Below are 23,338 nucleotides of genomic sequence, written 5' to 3'. Positions count from 1 at the left end.
TTCAAATTCAACATCAGTGTTATTGAAGATAAATGTCTGCTATCAGAAGTTAAGAGTGAAAACTGGTTATGGCATCAAAGATACGGGCATATCAATTTCAGAGACTTTAATATGCTTAGTGAGAAGAAAATGGAGCAAGGTTTACCAAAGATAAAGCTGCTTAATGAAGTATGTGATATGTGTTGTACTGAAAAGCAAGCCATAAGTTCATACAATGCAATAGTACCATTCAATGCAACTAGAAAACTTGAGGTAATTCATTCTGATGTATGTGGACCCCTTAAAGTGAAATCAGTAGAAGGAAATATATACTTTGTGACATTCATAGATGAATTTACTAGAAAATTATGGATCTACTTGTTGGCTAAGAAAGATGAAGTATTTGGTGTGTTTAAGAAGTTTAGACTACTAGTTCAAAATGAAAGTGGTGAAATGATTATCAGGCTAAGAACTGATGGATGAGGTGAGTATACTTCCAATGAGTTCAATGATTTTTGCTCATCAAATAGCATAAATCATGAAGTCACTGCACCATACACACCTCAACACAAAGGAATCTCAGAGAGGAAGAATAGAACATTGGTAAATATGATAAGAATCATGCTAAAGCAAAAACAGATGCCTCATTATTTATGGGGAGAAGCAGTTGCTACTACAAGATATCTCATCAATAGAAGCCCTACAAAGAAGCTGCAAGACAAAACACCAGAAGAAGCATGGTGTGGAGTAAAACCAAGTGTTCAGCATCTGAAGATTTTTGGCTCATTGTGTTTCAGACATGTACCTGATCAACTGAGAAGAAAACTAGATGATAAATCTCAGGTAATGATTATGGTTGGATATCACTCAACTGGTGCCTACAAACTATATGATCCAAATAGTAAGAAAATAGTATTCAATAAGGATGTGAAGTTTGATGAAACAAAGTGCTGGAAATGGAAAGACAAGGCATCAAATAACTTTGACAGTCACTTCTATCTATCTGATTCAGAAACAGAAGATGCTGGGACTGAAGAACAAGAAGAATTAGTTGGTGATACAGATGAAGGAGGTGCATGTGTTGTTAGGCCAACAAGGAATACTCAACCACCAGTCAGGTTGAGAGATTATGAGAGATTTCCTGATCAAGCAGTCACAGATGAAGGTGAAATTGTGCAATCAGCAATGCTTGCTGAAGTTGAACCAGTATATTTTGAGGAAGCTCTTAAACAAAATCACTGGAAGAAAGCAATGATTGAAGAACTAGACTATATAGAGAAGAATGAAACTTAGAGATTAGTTAAACTACTACTTATAAGAAGTGTATTGATGTTAAGTGGGTTTTCAAGACAAAACTGAAGCGAGATGGTCAGGTTGCAAAATACAAGGCCAGGCTAGTTGCAAGAGGATTCTTACAGAAGTATGGTCAAGATTATTATGAAGTATATGCTCTAGTGGCAAGGATGGAAACAATTAGATTGATTGTTGCTATAGCAGTTGATGACAGTCAATCATTCACTATTTTTAGAGTTTTTTTAAATAAATTTTCAGTCTATTTTTATTAGTTTAGTATTTAATTTAGAGTCAATTTGAATAAAGTATTGTTTTTGGTCTATTGAGTCAAGCAAGCAAATGATTGGAATTAATGGGTTATTATCAGCATTATATTAATATAATCAAAGAAGAGCAAAAGAAGAGGTGACAAAAAGCAACATATTAATTGATGGGCTTATAGGAGAAAACGTACAGAAACAAGGAAAGGTGATCACGCTTTTGGAAGATATAAATACAGGAATCACGTTTTGGTAGAAGAACTGGTTCACGCTTTGGAAGGTTTTGGAGGCACGGTTCCCGAGAGCAAAGAAGAAGGAAGGCTTCTACACATGCACAAAGGAAAAAAGGCAAATCAGTTCAAGAAATTCTCAATATCAAAACATTGTAATTTCTTTTATTTATATTCTTAATTCTTTTTATCATGTCCAGCTAAATTCCTTTGATTAGGTCTGAGATGAATTTGTGTAATCCTAATTGACTCATGTTGCTGTAAAACTCTATTTATTGTGAATGATAATTTAGTTTTTATTCAGTTCAATTGTTCTTAATGCTTTTTATATCCTGATCAAATATAAACATGATTTAGTGAGAACGAATGACTACTGACCCTAACTTTCGACTTATACCTAATTGAATTGTTCTAATAAACATGGTTAGTCTAGGAATGGATAATCCTTTATTAGTGATACTAGGTTAACGTTCTTAAACCTTCAAAGATTATTAGACCACCTAAGGAATTAGGGGCTGTAGTTTGAGAAGAGGGTTCTAACTCAAGGGATTGATTAGGACTATTTTGTTAACTATCGTAGAACTAGAGAATCATTCATAAGAATAGGTGCAGTATACCAATTAGGGAAACATAGATGACTCGAAAAACCTGATCTCATCTCTCTCTCTTTATCTTTTCCAAAATTATCTTTAGGCTTAAATATGTAAAAGGTCCCTGTAAATTCGCGTGTTTTTGGTTTTCGTCCCTGTATCTTTTTTTGTTCTAAAACAAACCCTGTAAGTTGATAACTTTTTGAATTTCGTCCCTACCGTCAACTTCTGTTAAAAAAATGTCAAAGTGTCTAACGGCACATGACGTGGCAATCGTTGACATGGCATTAGTTGCGTACGTGGCCTTCCAGGTGATCCCTACTATATTACAGGGACCAAATTCAAAATTGAAAAAGAATAGAGGGATGAAAATAAAAAACGTGAACTTACAAAATTTAAAATTTAAAATCCATTTCTCCATCTTCTTCCTCTCTCTGTCTCTTATCCTCTCCAATTTTTCAATTCTTCCCAAATTACACCAATTACACCATATTACACCAGCTTTGTCCTTCATACTCTTCCCATATTACACCAAATCAACTTTGTCCTTACAAAATTACACCAATTTTCCAATTCTTCCCAAATTACAACAATTATTAGTGTTCTTCAAACTCTAATAATTTATTTTTACTGGTTTGTTGTTCTGTGTGTGCTTTTGTTTGTAAAGAAAATGATAGCTCAGGGGAAAAGTAGTAGCAATGGTACTTCAAACAAACTATGAGTCAAATTTGTCAAAATTTCAATCGAAGATAAAATTGGCAACAAGTAAAACAAAAACCATATGAAACAGTGGAGAGAATCAAAGTCAAGGAAGATGTGAAACTAGGTGTGGCAAGTAACACAAGAATGAATTGTCAGTTAGAAAGTGAAACTCAGTTGCTGACTAATGTAATAGGTTGATGTATACAAAATTTCTACTTCAATTTTTGAGAAGAATTGGAAAATTGGAATTGAAGTAATTTGAGGGTTATGGAGTTACAAGTTGTGTTTCACTCTAGTGGAATTTATTAATGTGGTGTGGATGTGTTGTTTAGGATTGAAAAGAATAGAGAGGGATTAAAGTAAATGTGGGTTTGATGATTTTTTGATGAATGATGAATTTAGTTTTGAAGATGAAGATTCGAGAAAGAAGAATTTTTATGAGTTAGGATTGAAGAATGATGGTTTTTCTGGGTTAAGATGGAAGAAGATGAGAAGAGGATGAATAAAATATGTGAAAATTATAAGTCGTTTTTTTCCCCGTTTAATCCCTCTTGTAATTTTCGTTTTTGAAATTGGTCCCTAAAACACAGAGAGAGATGAAGAATATGGAAACAACAAGGGTTTTAAATTTCAAATTTTGTTATTTAGGTGTTTTTAATTTCGTCCCTATGTACCTTTTCCTTTTTGGTTTTGGTCCCTGTAATATAGTCAGGGATCATCTGTCACGACACATAAGCGTTTTTTGCCACATCATCCTTTGCCATGTCAGTCGCCGTTAGACAGTGAGGCGTTTTTGTAACGGAAGTTGACGGGAGGGACGAAAATCAAAAAGTTATTAACTTACAGGGGTTGTTTTAGAACAAAAAAAGATACGGGGACGAAAACCAAAAACACGCGAACTTACAGGGACCTTTTACATATTTAAGCCTTATCTTTATTTTCGTTTATTTAATTTTATGCAAACCAAAACTACTGCCTCAGGCATTAAAATAATTTACACATCCTAAATATTAACCTTATTGCTAAATTGAGATTAACACAGTCCTCGTGGGAACGATATTTTTACTACTTCGATAGTATTTAGTACACTTGCTAAAAAAATCTATCAGCAGTCAAGAACAACTGGTCAATGTACCAGTTAGATGTGAAATCAGCATTTCTCAATGGTGAGCTTGAAGAAGAAGTATATGTGTGTCATACTCCAATTTTTGACCTAAGACCCCACTGACACACGTCGTTTAACCCTGATCAGTCTCTAACGTTTCAGTGAAAATTCGGCAGGAAGATATTTTAAAATACCTCATTTTGTTTACGAGTCGGGCCCTCTTTCTCTCCGTCTTTAATCAATTATTTCCATCTTTTATTTTTAAATTAATCCTAATTTTATTTTTTACTTTAAAATCAAATTTTCTTTTAATTCCATTTTAGATAAGTCCAAAAGTCAAGTCTGCATTTATTTTATTTTTATTTTCTCATTTATCACTTTATTCATTTGTTAATATCCATAAAAAGTCCAAAAGGGTCCAGGTTCAAAAAATAACAGAGTGTCACGCGAATGCCATTCCAACCCAGCTTTCACCAAGCCTCATCCGCAAAAACTCAGGAACACAAACGCGTTCTCCTTCTTTCATCCTAATCCAAAAACCGAAATTGCTCTTTCTCCTCCCCAAGCTACTGATTTCTGGCCTAAAAAAAAAACAAAAAAAGGACAGCAGAACACAACAGAAGAGCAGGACACAGGAAACAGGCACAAGAAGCAGAATCGCACAACACAAGAACGGGACAACAGGGAAACACACGGAGAAGAGGACAGAGACACAGAAAATTCCAAATCGCACAACCACAAAGCAGCCGGAATCAGAACCAAATCGGCCCAAGCCTTCAAATCCGTACACAAGAGCAGCAAACAACATCATCATCACAGAGTCCAAATCAGATCAAAGGAAAAGCGGTAGTATTTTCTTTATCTCATAGATCTAGGTCGTTACAATTTAATTTTGAGTTTGTCGAGTTTGAAAACGAAAAAGAAGGAAGTAGAATAAGAATAGGAGAAGAAAGAAGCAAAAAATAATAAATTAGGGTTCCGGCAGGAGGTGCCGCCGTACCGGCCGGCCAGCCGCCGCCGGAACCCCCCAACTTGCCGTCGGAGAAGAAGAATAGGAAGAGAGAGGAGAGAGAAATTTTTGAGAGAAAATAGGGAAGAGAGAGAATGAAGGTGTTAAAATAAAGAAAAAACCGGCACACCACATATATATAGTACCCTGAACCGGTTCGGTTCTCCTGAATCGAACCAGGCTTGAACCGAACCGGTTTAAGCCCAATTCCCCCAACCCGTGAGGCCCAACGCGCGCCTCTGAGCCCAGTTTCCTTTTCTTACTATTCTGCACAACCCATGATACTGCTGCACCCCACCTTGTGATTGAACCCATTTTATTTTAAGTTCTGCATGCATTTTAGAATTAAATTCATTATTCTGTTCTTTCTTTTTATGTCATTTAATTTTACAACAAGGATATTAGAATGTAAATATAGGCTTAATGTAAATTATTTATTTTTCCGTCATTTACTTTTCGCAGACCATAGCATGTATCCTAGGCTTTAATGTAAATCATGCATGTGTGCGAGTGTGGGTGTATGCTTTATTTTTATGTTTCATAGTTTAGGTCAATGGTCCTTGTGGTGGTCCAACGCCACCATAAGGTATCTACATTTTATTTTTATGCTCCGTTAGTTTAATTTTTGTCCAATATTCAAAAAAACACAAAAACATGCAAATAACAAAAATCACAAAAACATTTTTCATAATAAACCTTGATCCTCTAAATCAAGTGATCGTCTTTTTTTCATTTTATTTTCTTAATCAAATATCAATCAATTTAATCATACTTCGAGTCATCTTTCTTTTAATAAAAAACACAAATCAATTCTTATTTTGCCATTTGGCATTTCCTTTTTAAAACCTTTTTCAAAACAATTAAAAAAACACACAACAAATCAAACGTCAATTTTTACCCTGAACTACGAGGTTTTGATCCCTCATGTACGTAGGCAGAGGATACTCGTCCTTCCAAACAATAAAAAATGTAGATAAGTTAGGTCTTTATTTTTCCACTTTAATTCCTTCTTTTCAAAAAATAATAAGCAAGTTTATAGCACATTAAATTAAATAAAATCAAGAGGTTCCCGTAGAGTACTACGGACATAAAGGGTGCTAATACCTTCCCTTTATGTAACTAACCCCCGAACCCAAAATCTTTTTTAATATGGGGTGGTTTGAACTTTTTTCCCCTTTTCTTTAAAAATTAAATGTTCAGTCGTGAAATAATTAGTGAGTCAAAAGCTAATCAAATAGCCTTGATCTCCAAAAAATGACGCAACAATGTGAAACAACCACCATGATTTGAGATAAAGGGAAAGGAGGAGTATGTATATAAGCTTGACAAAGCTCTGTATGATTTAAAGCAAGCTCCAAGAGCTTGGAATAAGAAAATATATAGTTTTCTTGTTCAACAAGGTTTCCTGAAATGTGTAACTGAACATGGAATTTACTGTAGAAACACCACTAATAAGCTTATTGTATGCTTATATGTGGATGACATGATTGTTACTGGAAACAATGAAGAAGAAATGAAGGTTTTTAAGAAAAACATGATGAAGAGGTTTGAGATGTCTGATCTGGGCAATCTTACATACTTTCTAGGAATTGAGTTTGAAATGAATTCACAAGGAATTCTGATACATCAAAGGAAGTATGCACAAGATGTTTTGAAAAGGTTTAATATGATGAACTGCAAACTAATTTCAACTCCAATTGACACAAGAGTGAAATTGTCTTTGGTAAATGTTGAGAAAGAAGTGGATCCAACTCTATTCAAGCAAATTGTGGATTCATTGAGGTATTTGTGCCATACAAGACCTGATATTGCATATGGTGTAGATTTGATCAGCAGGTGCATGGTGAAACCTACCACCTCACATCTAGTTGCAGCAAAGAGGATTATGAGATATGTGAAGGGTACTAGCAATTATGGTATCCAATACTCTAAGAATCAGAGTGGTGAACTAGTAGGGTACTCAGACTCTGATTGAAGTGGAGATAAAGATGACAGGAAAAGCATTGCTGCTTATGTGTTCATGATTGGAAATGCAGCCTTTTCATGGAGTTCTAAGAAGGAATCAGTAGTTGCATTATCTTCCTGTGAAGCAGAGTACATTGCAGCTTCCATGACAGCATGTCAAGCTCAATGGATCAACATATTACTGATGGAATTGCAATTGGTGAAGGATGAGAAGATGGAACTCAGAATTGATAACAAATCTGCTATAGACTTGGCAAAACATCCATAGCACATGAGAGGAGCAAGCATATTGAAACCAAATTCCATTTTCTAAGAAATCATGTGAACAATGGAAAGTTGGAAGTAAAGCACTGCAAAACAGATGAGCAGATAGCAGACCTGCTCACAAAGCCATTGAAGCTAAGTAGCTTTGATTACTTGAAGAAGAAGTTAGGAATGGTTGAAGCATCTAACTAAATGAATTAAGGAGGTGTATTTGTTTAGTAATTCAGTTTAGTTAGTTTTAGCTTTATCTTTGATTAGTAGTTTGTTTGGAAACTTACAGCTTCTGAAGTGCAGCTTCTGATGTCTTCAGAAACAGAGTCTAGCAACAAACCTTGGTTAGCGTGTTAACCAAGGTAGTTAGTTTGTTAGAGGAGTTTGTTACAACGTCCAGTTGTATATATACTCACTCATGTGTTGTAAATAAATTAGACAATTCATTCAATAAAATTACAAAAGTCTTACTCATATCTCTGTTCTCTCTCAAAATCATAGAAATCCAGAATCTCAACTCCATCTTCTTCAATTGAACTCAGTTTTAAGTGCTGGTTTCATTCTAATTTCATACATTGTTCCATCAGTAGGTACATTTTACGCTAAACAATCTCACAAAATCCATTACTCACAACAATCCATTAAAATCCATAGAATTTTGAATATTAGTAGACTTATGCAAAATCTCAATTGAATACCACTGAATTTTATTGGATTCATTGAAAAATCTTGAAAATCCTAATTGAATACCACAAGAATGTTTTACATTCCTTAAAAATCTTGATTGAATACACAAGATTTTTATAAAATAAAAAAGTATTTTAAAATATCTTGAAATCTGAATCCAATACACTATTCACTTTAGACTCTGACGTGAGTTTGTCCTCGTGAGCTTAGCTTAGGAACAATGCATAATATATAAAAGGTCCAGGGTTTGAACCTCGGCCAACACAAAAAAAAAAAAAAAAACTATGAATTTTGATAAGTAATTTAAATAAGATGGAAAAATACTTGACCAAAAAATAGAGAAGATAAGGAACGGAAAATGATTAGGATTTGGTTGTTAAGTTGTTATGTGGCGGAGAATGGAAAGGGATTCCTGAACTGATGGCGAAGCTGCTATTACTTGTACGACCGCCGTACTTATCAGTTATTCCAACTTCTTCTAATTCATTCTCATTCAAAAAACCATCGCATTCGCTGCGATTCTCATGTGTTCGCTGCTGTAACAGTGATGATGAAAAGAAGAAAAAGTTATCAGAGCAGTCTTCTTGGGAAACTAAGGATTCTGAAGGAAGAGATTATCTCTACAGACTTGGCGCTGAAGCTGATAACATGAACATCGCCGTTGGTCAACGTGCCGGTATCATTGACGATGTCTTCGCCGGCAATTTTCTCGGCAGAGACTCCGACATTGTCTTTGATTATCGTCAGAAAGTCACTAGATCATTTCAATACCTTCAAGGAGATTATTACATCGCTCCTCTTTTCATGGACAAAGTTGTTACTCACATTACCAAAAACTACCTTTCTCATCTTCTCAATGCTAAAGTTCCTTTAATTCTTGGTATTTGGGGTGGTAAAGGTCAAGGTAAAACTTTTCAAACTGAACTTATCTTTCGTGCCATGGGAGTTGAACCTGTTATCATGTCTGCTGGGGAACTTGAATCTGAAAATGCTGGTGAGCCTGGAAGATTGATTCGTGAGCGCTATAGAACTGCTTCTAAAGTCGTCCAGAATCAAGTTACGACTTTTTTTTTACCTTTTCAGTATGTCGAAATTTTTCATGTGGATCAATATTTATTAGTCCAACAATGATTCCGCATTTCCTTAATTTGCTGAACTATAGTCTACATTTGCTTTCTTGATACAGGGTAAGATGAGCTGTTTAATGATCAATGACATTGATGCTGGTCTTGGTCGATTTGGTAAGCTAACATCTGATCAGATAGAGAAAAATAAAATAAAATGATTATTTGTAAATTTTATTCCATATCGCCCTTTTCGTTCATTAGACTATAGTTTGTGTGTGCGTGCCTTGCATTGCGTCTCCTAGTGTTTCAGTTATTTGCTCAGCGGTCAACCCTTACTGGACATACTTTTCCTGTTTTAATATAGGGAATACTCAAATGACAGTCAACAATCAAATTGTTGTTGGGACTCTTATGAATCTATGTGACAATCCTACACGAGTTAGTATTGGTCAAGATTGGCGAGAAGCAGATGTCACAAACAGAATTCCAATCATTGTAACAGGGAATGATCTTTCAACTATTTATGCTCCATTGATACGCGATGGAAGGATGGATAAATTTTACTGGTAAATTATCATTTCTCTTATTCTAGGATTATTGCTTGCCATTCATGTATTTTAATTATGGTAGTTTTTGCCAGGTGCATTGCTGGTTTAAATGTTTTGGTTGAATTTTTGCTTAGTACTGTGGAATGAAATTTCATGATCGATGTGATTGATAAAGCTATGTTTAGCATGATTACCTCATCTATCACATTGCTAATGCAATGACTCTGAAGTATCTGATTTCATGAAATGAAACTAGGTAAGCTATGTCATTCTTCCCTGAAATGTTGTTGTAAATGTGACACAGGCAGCCTAACCAGGAAGATATACTGAATATTGTTCAAAGAATGTATGAGAAAGATGGCATATCCAGGGATGAAGTTGAAAAAGTTGTGAAAACTTTTCCTAATCAAGGTACTTATTCGTATGCCATGTTGGTTCAGAAAAGTTCTATTTATCTGTTATGTTGTTAAAACAGGAGTAGTAAGAAGGTATATGTTATTATTAGATATAAATTAAGTAGTACGATAGAAAATCTTGCAGTTGTTTATTTATATGTCATGCTGCCTATTTTATTCTATGCTTATTACTGTGACTGATATTTCCTTTAGAGTGCCCTTCTTTTATCACTCTCATTCTTTATCTTAACTAACTTATTTTCCTCGTTTACCAAATTTGTACCGAGATATTAGGTCTGTTCTCATTTAGGATCCATAGTTGGGATTTTATTTTAATGTTGTTTAAACAAGTAATTTATTTTTAAATAATTTTTTTGTAAACCAGAAACAATGTGTTTCTTGTTTGTACAGAAAAAACACTTTTCTTTTGAAATAGTTTCAATTATTTGTTTTTTCTCATAGGCGACTCAAAGTAAGCAGAATTTGATCTATGTAGCCGACCCCACTTAGTGGGATAAGGCTTGGTTGTTGACTGACTTGACTCAATAAGCAGAAATCTGTTTTCTTCTTCATATTTTTTTTTTTTTTTTTTAAGTTTAAACAAACAATCTTAAAAGTTTGTAATATGAATTTCAAAACTTAAACGCACTCTTATTTTGATACCGGCAGCATTGGACTTTTATGGAGCTCTAAGATCGCGTACATATGACAGATCTATTTTAAAGGTATGCAGATACCTGAGTTTACATTAATATATCTTACTGATCTAGCTGACTTTCCATTTCCATATGTAAAAATACTAATTTTCAATTACAGTTGCTGTTTATGTTTGGTGAAATATTAATGGTAGTTTTTGATGAACCAAGACAATACCAAAACGAAAAAAAAGGAAAAAAATATATTATGACAATCTCTTTATTATGTGATTCTTGGATGTCGTATATTTTGCGCTATAGAAATTATTCATCATCAATCGCTTGAGATACTTTGTAGGGTGTAGAGCTGGAAGAAAAGCCTCTTTCAAAAGAATCTCCTGTCAGTTACTTATTATGTACTTCAAATGCTGTTGGAATTACTCACACCGACAGATTAATACCACAACATTTGCCCACTCCTGCCCTTTTGTAATGCTTTTGAGTTAACCATTTTATTTTTGCCCAGAAGGCATTGTGAAGTGATTCTTGAGAAAAAGGATCTAGGGTATGAACCCTCAACCTGTACGAATGCAAGCACCTCATTCTAGTATTAGTTACAGAAAAAATTGTGATCTCTGTGCATATGTAGTACTAAAGTACCTATCAACCATCCAGTATGCACAAAGAAGTTGGCAGGTTTAGTGCCAATGAACTAGTTCAAGTTGCTTAAATTACCCCGATACTGCCCAGTGTTTGATGGTGGCTTTCTCTCTTCAAGTAGACATTTGACATTTTGATCCATGGTAACAACCGAAAAGATTCCTTGTGCTAGAACAGTTTATATTATTCAATACAACCTTCTCATTCTAGAAAAGGCTTGAAGCATGATAATGCATATGCCAACTGTAACTTGTAATGAAATTTAATTGTGAAAATTTGAATCATAATAAATTGTAGTTCTCGACGATTGACCATAAAAGGCTCTAATATCACATAAATATAAATGATCTAAAAAGAGAACCCTGAATGTGTAAATTTCCATCACCTTGCATTTTAATATTTATTTATTTATAATAACCAGGGGAATGTGTTTCCCCAGGAGTAATGTATGCAACATAAATAGCAATACATATTTCGACAATGAAAGTTGACAACTGCCATTATATTTGCGAGTTATCCATATTTACTTTTTCCGCACAAAGATTGCTGCTAATGACATACAAACTTGTGGTGGATCTTAGTGGGTTGATGATATTGGAGGTGCTGAAAGTTTTGCATCCAAATTTCTCAAAAGAAGAAAGGACCAGAATCTTCCTGTATTTATTCCTCCAGAGGTAAATAGTCAGCCTTTTTCTCACGTTCTGTTCTCTCCTGTTGTGGTAGGCTAACTGATGGTAATTGGCTGTTTCCTGTCAACCAAATTAATATTGATTCAGCTCATTTCTAAGTTGAAACATTGTTTATAGACGAACATGAAATTATAAGATCTAAATATAGCCAAAAACATTAGGGTCATGGACTTTACATTGTAGTTATATGTAATAATAGTACGTCTGCTTTTCATCTTTCTTTCTTTCCTTCTTTTCCTTGTCTTCAAAGTGTAACATTTCTATTCTTGTTGATTTGCTTTACTGAAAACAATACAAATGAAATTGACTGCTTTTCTATTTGGTTGGATAGCAAACGATCGATGCTTTACTTGAGTCAGGTTATTCTCTGCTCAAAGAACAACAGTTGATAATGGAAACTAAACTTTCGAAGGAATACATGAAGAACATAGAAGACTAATAGAAAGAATGTTGGTTCTCTGGTGCAAGTCCACAGGAATTATGATTGTGAAGTCGCTACCTTCAATAAGGTCCACTTTTGAACAGGGTTCTTCTTTTTATTGCTTTCTTATTTTTGTATGCATAATTTATATGGTTATAACTCAGTTTAGTTAAAAGAATGCGTGAAATATTATCCAATAACAGTGTAAATGTGTAATGATATCTTGTTCATTAGAACTGTATGGTGGAGCAAAGAGTATATATATAAATATATAAAGCTAATTACCTTCAACTAATCTTAATTTCTTATGAAAATCATTTTCCCCATTCTAGATATATAATAAGTCCTTGCCAGAAGGAAATCTGGCACCGTTTTGAAAACTGAAGGGAGCAATAGCTTAAACTTCCGGATTCTCTGCAATGTTCTCTAAGTCATTCTAACAAATTTGCATATACAAAAATCACTTTTATTGTTATAAAACAAAAATTATCTTATTAGCGACCGAAATTTCAGAAAGTTCATGAATTAATAATGGATTACTGTAAATGATACAATGATATTGATAGATGCCTCAAACTCATATTTGTAGACGTGTACCTTCGAGTATTTATGTCACACAAGCCTATTATGACTTCCTCACAGGTAAGAGATTTCAAGGTTAATAATCATTTTGCATATGAATCAACTCATTAACATTTCAGGAATGCACTGTTTCTTTGTTGAATCTCCATCCCACATTAAATTTTACCTTGGGGATGTCTTTCAGACATTGTTAAATTATTTTTGTTATAATATACTTGTAATTACCACTTTTGATTTGTTAATTGGTGATCGATAATACTTATTTTACACTTCAAAGTAAGTTGTTCACTTTAAAAAAATCGGATTTAAAAAAGAGGGTGCATTTCCTCACTTTATGGTGATTATAAAGAGTCTTCAACTTGAACAAACCACTAAGAAAAAACAACCCATGTATGTTAACCAACAACCAGGGGATCATTCGAACGTGTCTTGGATTCCTTCAGGGTCGCCACTTATCTATAATCTCATCCTTCTATGTTAAGTTTTGTGTGCTAATGACCAGTGAAAGTTGATATATTCCAGAACCATCCAAAGAGTCCACTCTTTATTTTATTTGGGAATCCAATGCTCGGTTAACTTGGAAACATGGTAACTTTTTAGGAAAATTGTTGTTGACACATTTCATAAGGCTCAGAAACATGAGTAAAATACGATTTTGCTCTCTCGGCAGTTAACTGCCGAGAAATTAAAAAATCGACTGTAGTTAATTGCCGAGAAAATTGATTATGCAGACAGTGGGTTCTGCATAATTCTAAAGCATTTTCAAGCTATTTTTCGGCCAGTTTTTACTTGTAATTTAACCAGAGCATTTCCAAAGGCAATATAACTAATACAACATTTAAACTCAGTCATAAACAAGTAAAATACAATATCTTTTACAATTGTTCATAATTAAATCAAACCGACATTTGGTTCAAAATACAGAAAAGTTTGAAATTCATCAAAACGTTACATAGTGTCCATAATTAAACAACACATTACACATCATTAAATTAAATCCCTACTTACATTCAACGCAATTGCATATGGAACGAACATACATATATAATATATTATCTTCCACCATATTCTGAAACATAAATCCGACGCCGATATCGTCGCGAATAAGCCAAGGCATATAGCTTGCCGTTTTCCATGTGTATTCATCTCTATCTTCTCCTAGGTCTATGCAGGCATTTGACCAAACAAGTGACGTGTATATTAATGTATATTGATTTTCACCAAGATGCTCAAAATAAGTGTTAATTTGTGCCTTCAAATCATCAAGAGAGTCCGTCGGCGTTATCATAACCTTAACTGTCTTTTTAAAAGCGGAGTACCTAACACGGCCTTCAATTTTTGCAACCTCGGACATGTTTCACTTGACAAAATCTTTAAGAAAAGAATCATAGATTAGAACAAAATTAAATGAAATGTAATAACAAATAAATCAAGTGCGTAAACATTAATAACGAATAAATAAGTATTGCACTAGTTTCACCACATAAAAGTCATATTAATTATCATATATATCAATATAAATTACATAATGTTAATTCTTGTTTCAAAAAAAATTACATAATGTTAATTACATATTGGCCAAAAAAAATTGGCATTACAATTTCGACCCCAAAATATACGTCGCTGTAATTTCTACAAAAGAAAAGGACTAAAACTGACAAAAAAATCACTCATTAAAGACCTAGTGATTGGGGAAGATCAAGTGCATTAGAATCTTCCTCATCTTCCGCAATAACTTCAAATTGTTGCTTTTGTTTTTCGGGAGTGTCCAACAAAATAGGCGCCGCTTTGTTTGACTACTTTTGTGGTTTCGGCGGTTTGTTTCCACTTTCAATAGCCATGAGCTTTCAGAACAACTCATGTTAATCCAAATACTCATCTTCCCAAGTCACCGCATCTTCTTTCTTGTGATTGTGCCACGCCGTAGATAATGGAGATAGTGGACAACCATTTTTCAAATAAATAAGCACGAAATGATTCAAAATTGCCCCAAAGCACATGATGAGAGTTTTTTGCTTACCCGGCGGTGGTGGCCCTCTTAGTGGAAAAAAAGATTCTGAGTTTCCAACTTCAAAATTTGTCAACACGACCACACACCTTTTGTAATAATTAGCAACAATGTGTCTCATGTTCGTAAAAGTCAACTACTTATCAACAAGATGTGCACAACTTTTAGTATTTGCGGAAGGATGTAAGCCATTTAAAATGTAGTTATAACGATCTTCACCCGCAAATACTTCAACATAATCATGTTTATGATCTTTCAACTATTGAATAAGAAGTGTACGAATCATGATATGATTTTGTTCGGTCAAGTCCATGAACTCGGCTATAGCCCGGAATCTACAATGTCCATCGCCAATAACATCCATCACTTTTTCAATAAATGGAAGCATGAAGCGTGGCATATAATCAATAGGCCTCATAACTGGGATAACCTTAGGCTTTGGATACCGAGAAGGTGGTGGAAGTGGGGAAAGTGATGTTTTACAAAGACGAGCACCTTTTTTTTTCTTTTATATCATGGTGATGGTGACGGATGACTATCCGGATTTTGGGAATCAACAACCTCCCACAAAGAAGGGATCCGACTAGTCGATGTAATTTTTCCTTTAGACATCGCAATGTCCATTTTTTTCTTGGCTCCCTTGGTTGGTACTTTTCGTGGTGGTGGAGACATCATGGTGGTTTCAGGAAATGCCAACTGCCGCAAACCCTCTTTGACTTCAAGCTTCATTTGAAAAGGGAGTTTCCTGAGACGTTCTACAATAGCCTTTAACTCAACCTTGACACAAAAACCAACTTCATTACTTTCTTCGCCCATACGTAACCTATGCTAATGGTGGTGTATCTCATCCAATAAAATTGGCTTCTCTTCAAGGAGTTTAGTAGCAATTTCGCATGCACATGGTAGCCCATAAGATGTCCTTTGAATACAACCACAAATTTCATTGTCCATGCACAATGTTTTCCTACAACGTGTCTCTTCCAAAACAATGTTGTCCAAAGCATATCTAGACGTGGTGGTGGAGACATCATGGTGGTTTCAGGAAATGCCAACTGCCGCAAACCCTCTTTGACTTCAAGCTTCATTTGAAAAGGGAGTTTCCTGAGACGTTCTACAATAGCCTTTAACTCAACCTCGACACAAAAACCAACTTCATTACTTTCTTCGCCCATACGTAACCTATGCTAATGGTGGTGTATCTCATCCAATAAAATTGGCTTCTCTTCAAGGAGTTTAGTAGCAATTTCGCATGCACATGGTAGCCCATAAGATGTCCTTTGAATACAACCACAAATTTCATTGTCCATGCACAATGTTTTCCTACAACGTGTCTCTTCCAAAACAATGTTGTCCAAAGCATATCTAGACACATGACCACCTAAGCTGGAGTACAAAATGATATCTTTGAATCTATGTTCCAACAAGGTAACGCTCTGACCAAAGGTTGTTTGTATCGCAGTGAACTGAAGCACCAACATGTCATGTATTTTCTCCAAACAAGTACCCAAATCACCCACACTATTTTCCAAATATTTATTCACTAAAGCATGAGCCGATTCGACCCTGTTGGTGGTCCTGCAACCAAGATGCAACACATGGTCTATCCATGCCCTCGCTATTTTCTCCTTCACTTCATTCAAGGTGGTCATGGCATAATTTTGGAAAAGTGAGAAATCACTACATGAATCTTGGAACTCCACTAATGCATTTGCATATAACTCTTGAGTGGGCGATTCAACCATAGTTTTCCATGCCCTTATTATCTTCTTCACAACATCACGAGGTTTCACCTCTTTCCCATCCTTTTTTTCCCAAAGGATATTTACAATCTAAGACGCACATTTGTTTAACATTTGCTTGCACATGAAAGTAACAATTCATTGCATAACTTTCGGGGAAAACATTTGCAACCGCTTTTATCAAAGACATATCACTGTCAGTCACAATCACCTTAGGCATATTCATCTTTGATGTAAGAAGTTTACGCAACATTTTTAAAACCCAAACAAAGTTTTCCTCTTTCTCATGTGTCACAAATCCAAACCAAACCGAATATGTCAGATCGTTTGAAGTGACCCCAACTACCTCAAACATTGGCATCTTGTACATGTTGGTTTTGTAGGTGGAGTCCATAACCAAAACCGTTGGAAAATTGTTAAACAACTTAACAGATGTTGGATGAGCCCAAAAGATATCTTCGATTGTAGTACTTTCACTTTGTGTTCTTGAGTAATAAGTATAGTTGTGCTCCTCCAACTTCGAGATTAGATATTGCAACGGCTTCTTGTCACCTCTATTTGCCTTCCATATTGTTGACGTTCATTGTACACTTGCTTCACATTTGTCATGCAATGTGGTATTTTGTTCTTCAAACGTATCAAAATATTTCTTGTAAGCATCTTGCTCTTGGTCAAGTCACGTACAATCTTCTTGTCGTCCTCCTTTAATCTACCGGCAAGAATGTGTCCTTCTAAAGCCGGATCCATCGCATGGTTATGAACTCAGATGTTCAATCACCATTCCTTTGTTTGCTTACTTTGATATCCACTAATCATGAACAAGAACCCACATTTTCTTAAGCCCGTTCTCGCATGCTTCGTTTTTTTTTTTCGGCACTTTGTGAGCTCCACTCCTTTCACACACAAGGCAGAACATTGGATTGATCAAGCTTGATCTTTGTGCAACAATTGTAAATCCCGCCTTATTTGCTTGACGACGTGCCCACTCAAGCAATTCTTCTCTATCTTTCGACTTAACGTCGTCTGAAAAAAAACTAGCCGTGTCAACTTCGTGGGCTTGAAGTGGGAGGACACTGGAGTCAACATATTTTGAAGCACCATTAATGTTTGATTTCGCTTCAACCTTAGGTGGTTTGACATCTCCGGGAAATTCGACAAAATTTGGTTTTGTCTCTCCCGGAACATCTTCCGCGTTCTCTACCATTATTATAATTAAACAACACAAAAATATGAATTAACAACTAACTAATGCATAAGCATCAATGCCATAATGAATTAAAAATAAAAAAAAAACAAAAGAATTTTTTTTTTTTTTTGGAAAAAATAGCAGTAGTTGCCATTTTTTCGTTGTGAAAATTTTTCACAAGTATTCCTCAGTACCTTACTACCGAGGTTTCCCATGACAGAATTCTACGTAAACTGACGTAAAAACCCATAACGAAGGAAAAAAATGAACGGATTAAAATGCTCAATACCTGTTTTCTTTCGTCAAAAGTGTGTTGGTACCTCCTATGCTTGATGCTTGAATGATTTTTGGATTTGGGGTTTGGATGGAAGTGGTATGAAAGTTGATGATGAAATAGTATGTAGGGGGAGCAGGTGGCTGTTTCATCTGATGAAACATAATTCTCGGAAGTTAACTACCGAGGTTTTCCTCGGCAGTTAACTGTAGCCGGTTTTTGAATTTCTCGGCAGTTAACTGCCGAGGGGGCAAAATCGTATTTTACTTGTGTGTCTCAGCCTTATGAAATGTGTCAACATCAATTTTCACTTTTTAGGGGTACTAAATGTAAAGTTGGATAAAAGCTTCTAAAAGAATCGGTAATCTACACACTTTAATTTAAAGGAAATGTTAACTAGTGCTCTGGGGCACTAGTTAAGGAGATTAATTTAGAAGTTTTGCATTGAGAAATGATGAAATATGGAATGTTCTACTTTATTAAAGTCAAAAAGTTATTGTTCTTTTATGGAAAATTTATATTCTTATCTTTCTTAACTAGTGTCATGAGAGCACTGGTTAACATGACATTTAATTTAATAGTTCCAAACTATAATAGTATGTTTGGGTCTAATAAAAATTAATTTTAAATAATTGGTTTTGAAAATTTTATTTTAGTTAAAAATAAGTCTAATGAAAAATGGTTTATGTTATGATGCATTTACGTAAAAAAAAAAAAAAAAAAGTTGAACAATAAATTTAAGTTAAAAAAAGTTACATTTAAAGTTAAAAACTAGGGTACCGTTTGGCCAGACTTTTTTTTCGGTCTAAAATTACTTTAAAATAAAGTTAAAATAAAGCTCTTTAAGGAAAAAAGTTAAAGCTGTTTGGTTTATTTATTTTTTTTAGTTCTAAATTTATTTTTAAGTTAAAAGTTGTTTGGCAAAATATTGTACAAAACTTTGAATTTTTTTTTTTTTTTGTGGTGTCCGGGGTTCGAACCCGCGACCTTGCATATATTTATACATTGTCTATATCAACTGAGCTAAGCTAGAGAATAGCTTGTTTTTTCTTTTCCAATTATACTGTATACTCCCTCCGTCCCTATATATAAGACCCTTTTGCCAAAATCACGTGAATTAAGATAGTGGATATTTGTATTAAAGTTGTTTGTAATCACTATTGTTTTTACAATTTTATCCTTTAAGAAAGAAGGTTAGTTTATGTTTTCAACATGTTATTTATTGTTGATTGAAGAAAAAGATGTATAATAAATAGGGGCATGTATGTAAAGAAATAATTAATGTAGTTGGAAATAACAAAAGGGTCTTATAATTAGGGACGGAGGGAGTAACAAATTTTGTTTTAAGAATATCATATTTTTTGTGTCATTTAAAAAGATAATAATTTATATTATATGATATTATATTTGTTACATTGTTGGTATCATTGAAAAAGATATGTTTAGTTTTTTTAATAAGAAAAAAATATGCATAGTTTGTTACGATATAAATGTGTAAAATATATATAAGTATAATTTTTTTAGGCATCTATACTAGTACTTTTAATTAAAATCAAAATTTTATAAAAATAATAGTTGTACGCATTACGCAACACTGAAAAAATTATACGCATTAGCGTAACAAAAAAAACAGACTTACAGACATAAAATATTAATCTAAACGCTAATGTGTGTGTATATATTTGTGAGCTTGAAGAAAGGGAATAAAAATATTTGGTGTCATTCAATGACAGCATGAATAAAAATATTTTTGAGGTTGTGATAATTAAACGATATTAAAATTAAATATATAAGTGATAAAAAGATAATAAAATTCCTTCAAAAATAGATAATAAAATTAAATTAATCCTCTTTTATAAAAAATTATATGGACCGGTTCAAAAAAAAAAATAAATGGAAGAAAAAACAAATTGAAATATAATATTAAAAAATAAAAGATAAGGTTGCATGCGTGAGTTGAAGAAAAGTGCTTGTGAAATAAATTGCAGAGTAGTTTTTGGAAGTAGCATCCAACAATTTTTAGTTAAAGCTCATTTCATTCAATTTTATGCATTCTAAAAAAGTATTTTTTTCGAATGTACTTTATTGATATTGTGTTTGGCCTAACTTCTCCTTAAAAATGTAGAAAAGCTGGAAAAAAGCCAGTTCAAACGGTACGTAGGTATCATACGTTTGATAGTTAAAATCAATTTTAAAGATAATTAATACTACTAAACATGTTAAAATTAATTCAACATTTAAAATCAATATTTGCACCTACAAAATAGTACATCCTTTTATCACCATTATAAGCAAAAATCTATATTTTAGGTTCATTCAATTAACGATATATATAGTCTTTAGAGCATTGCTATATAGTAAGAAAAGATTTTAACGAAATTATACGACAGTAGAAAAACACTTGCCATACAAGGGCGATATGGTAATATAGAAAATAGCTGATGGATAGATTGGTAATTACAACTTTAAATTAGTGTAATTCTTGCTTTTCGTTGAATTTGTTTTCGTAACAAGCAGCATTAGCCTAGTCTTTATTATAGACAACATACATCATTTAATGAATGAATCTAAAATTTTAATTTTTAATTATAATAATGACCGGAGGATGTAACAATCATGCAATTACTATTTTTGCAGCTGTTGAGTGAAATATAAAACATCACATATAATTCGAAAACAATAAGGGGAACCACTAATGTTAGCTCTTATCGTTTATGACTGGCTTTGGCTAAAAGAAAATAGGCCTTTGTTGTGATAAAGAAGAATAAACCAATGTCTGGTTTACTCAGGAGGCTTTGATATTAAAGAAACCTAATATATATATATGTTTGACCAAAGCACAATTTGATTGATTGTAGATGCCTAAACATGATGTGGCCCACACTAATCCTGCTTTTTCCATTGATTGCATATACATTCATAGCAACAAAATTGGGTGGGAATGATGGCGGCATGCATCCCCTGCTTCAATATTTGAATTGGCGCTAAATTGGCATTTTGTCGAATGCACTTTAGAAAGTATGTTATCAATCAATATTGTTGAGTTCCTTTTTCTATGGTTTCTCTTTCTCCACTCACCACCATTATTCAGCCCCACAATGATCCCATTACGGAAAAGCTTAGGCATATTCATTCCGGTCACTATTATAAGAAAAAATTGATTTTTTAGAGCTTATTCAATAAATAATGTATGTAGTTCACATATAGACTACATACATCATTTATTGAATGAATTTAAAAAGTAAATTTTTACTTATAATAGTGATCGAATGGAGTATATCAGTATGGTGCCAAATTGAAACTTGTTCCCAATTAATTTTGTAATCATGTCGAAATGTGTCACTATTTAGCTTCTTCAAATACTCCAGGTAAGGGTAAATTCTTTATCTAATTCTTCACATACTTCTATTTCTTCGGTAAATAAAGATTGGGAGAATTGAGTTATGCTTCATGAAAATAAAAATTTGGCGAAGGAGGATATTAGGGAAGTAGGTAAGTCTTTGGGTGTTATTTTCAAGGGGGATAATATTGATAGTTGTAATTTGTTGACAAGAGAAGGAAGAAAAGAGTGGAGGGCAGGGAGAGGGAACGTGTTTATGGAAGGGGAGATGGGGATGGGAGGCCGACTGGTGAGGGTGTGTAAGGGGTGGTAGATAGGGTGTGGTCGGGGAGGAGCGGTGTGGTGATGAAGTTGTTATCTTATAATGTTAGGGGGCTTGGTGGGTTTGATAAAAGAGCAGAGGTTCGTCGGTTTACTCAAGAGAAACATCCGTTTGTGGTATGTTTGCAAGAGTCGAAATTGGGCGTGATTGATGAATTCACTATAAAATCTTTATTGGGGGGGGGGGGGGGGGGGGGTACGCCTTGTGGGTATTCTTATCAAGCCTCAGTGGGGGCGTCTGGAGGGTTAGTAACATTGTGGGACACAGCGGTGGTGGAGGTTTGGTGTACTTTGAGTCTCAGACATGTTTTGATTGTTAAAGGGAGGGTGTTGAATAATGGTAAAGAATTTATTATTGCAAATGTTTATGCTCCTTGTGATACTTCGGCAAAGCAAGAACTTTGGAGTCGATTGACTCATTTTATTTTTTCCTATGGAGACACGAATATTTGTATCTGTGGTGACTTTAATTCTGCCAGATCAGAGGATGAAAGAAAAGGAAGAAGCACAGTGTTCCGTCAGTTAGATGCAGACAATTTTATTGACGGAAGTTATTTGTTAGATTTACCGCTATGTGGTAGATTATTTGCTTGGTACCGCGGTGATGGGGTGACAATGAGCGGGTTGGATAGATTTTTGATGTCTGCTAATTGGTGTGTTTCTTGGCCAAATTGTATTCAGGTGGCTCATCAGCGGGGTCTCTCTGATCATGTCCCGTTGGTATTGCACGTTGATGATGTTAATTGGGGCCCTCGTCCTTTGCGTTTGATGAAGTGTTGGGCAGAGTTTCAAGGCTATTCGGAGTTTGTTCGTGATAAATTGAATTCTTTCTATCTGGATGGTTGGGGTGCTCATGTCTTGAAGATGAAACTAAAAATGATCAAATAGTGTTTAAAGGAATGGCATCAGCAACATACTAAAAACATTGATGGTAAGATTATGGAAGTTAAAAGTCGTATTTGTTCCCTCGACACAAAAGGGGAGGAGGCCGAATTGCATGAAGAAGAAATTCAGGAACTTCATGAGTTGTCAGTGAATTTGCATTCTTTGTCTCGTGTGCATACTAGTATGAATTGGCAGAAGGCGGGGATGAATTGGGTAAAGGAAGGAGATGCTAATTCCAAAATTTTCCATAATATTATGTCAAGCAGACAGCGTAGGAAATCTTTTCACATGATTCACGATAATGAAGTGCTGGTGGAAGGGGTACATAATATTCGTACGGGTGTTTTTAATAACTTTGCGAGACATTACAGTGCTCCAGAGGTCGTTCGGCCAGGTGTGCAAGGGTTGAGTTTTAGAAAACTGTCATATGCTCAAGCTAGTAATTTGGTCCGCCCTTTCTCTTTGGAGGAGGTTAAAAAGGTTGTTTGGGATTGTGAGAGTTTTAAAAGTCTA

General features: G+C 34.4%; 2 protein-coding genes across 2 annotated transcripts; both read left to right on the top strand.

The window, feature by feature from the left end:
- The first annotated feature begins 6,651 nt into the window (after positions 1–6,651).
- LOC112419474 (uncharacterized mitochondrial protein AtMg00810-like) lies at positions 6,652–7,401 on the top strand. The gene is made up of 2 exons (XM_024777202.1): positions 6,652–7,084; positions 7,205–7,401. Exons 1-2 carry the CDS (start codon positions 6,652–6,654, stop codon positions 7,399–7,401), a joined length of 630 nt encoding a protein of 209 aa, XP_024632970.1.
- Positions 7,402–8,407: 1,006 nt separating this feature from the next.
- On the top strand, positions 8,408–12,738 carry LOC25488006 (ribulose bisphosphate carboxylase/oxygenase activase, chloroplastic). The gene is made up of 7 exons (XM_013610181.3): positions 8,408–9,131; positions 9,262–9,316; positions 9,507–9,708; positions 9,995–10,101; positions 10,755–10,810; positions 11,962–12,054; positions 12,401–12,738. Exons 1-7 carry the CDS (start codon positions 8,496–8,498, stop codon positions 12,506–12,508), a joined length of 1,257 nt encoding a protein of 418 aa, XP_013465635.1. The 5' UTR covers positions 8,408–8,495; the 3' UTR covers positions 12,509–12,738.
- The last annotated feature ends 10,600 nt before the right edge of the window (positions 12,739–23,338 follow it).

This window comes from Medicago truncatula, chromosome 2 (genome assembly GCF_003473485.1).
Source record: "Medicago truncatula cultivar Jemalong A17 chromosome 2, MtrunA17r5.0-ANR, whole genome shotgun sequence".
In the NCBI taxonomy this organism is placed as follows: Eukaryota; Viridiplantae; Streptophyta; class Magnoliopsida; order Fabales; family Fabaceae; genus Medicago; species Medicago truncatula.
Note: the sequence above shows the minus strand (reverse complement) of the source record. Positions and strands in the feature narration are given on the sequence as shown.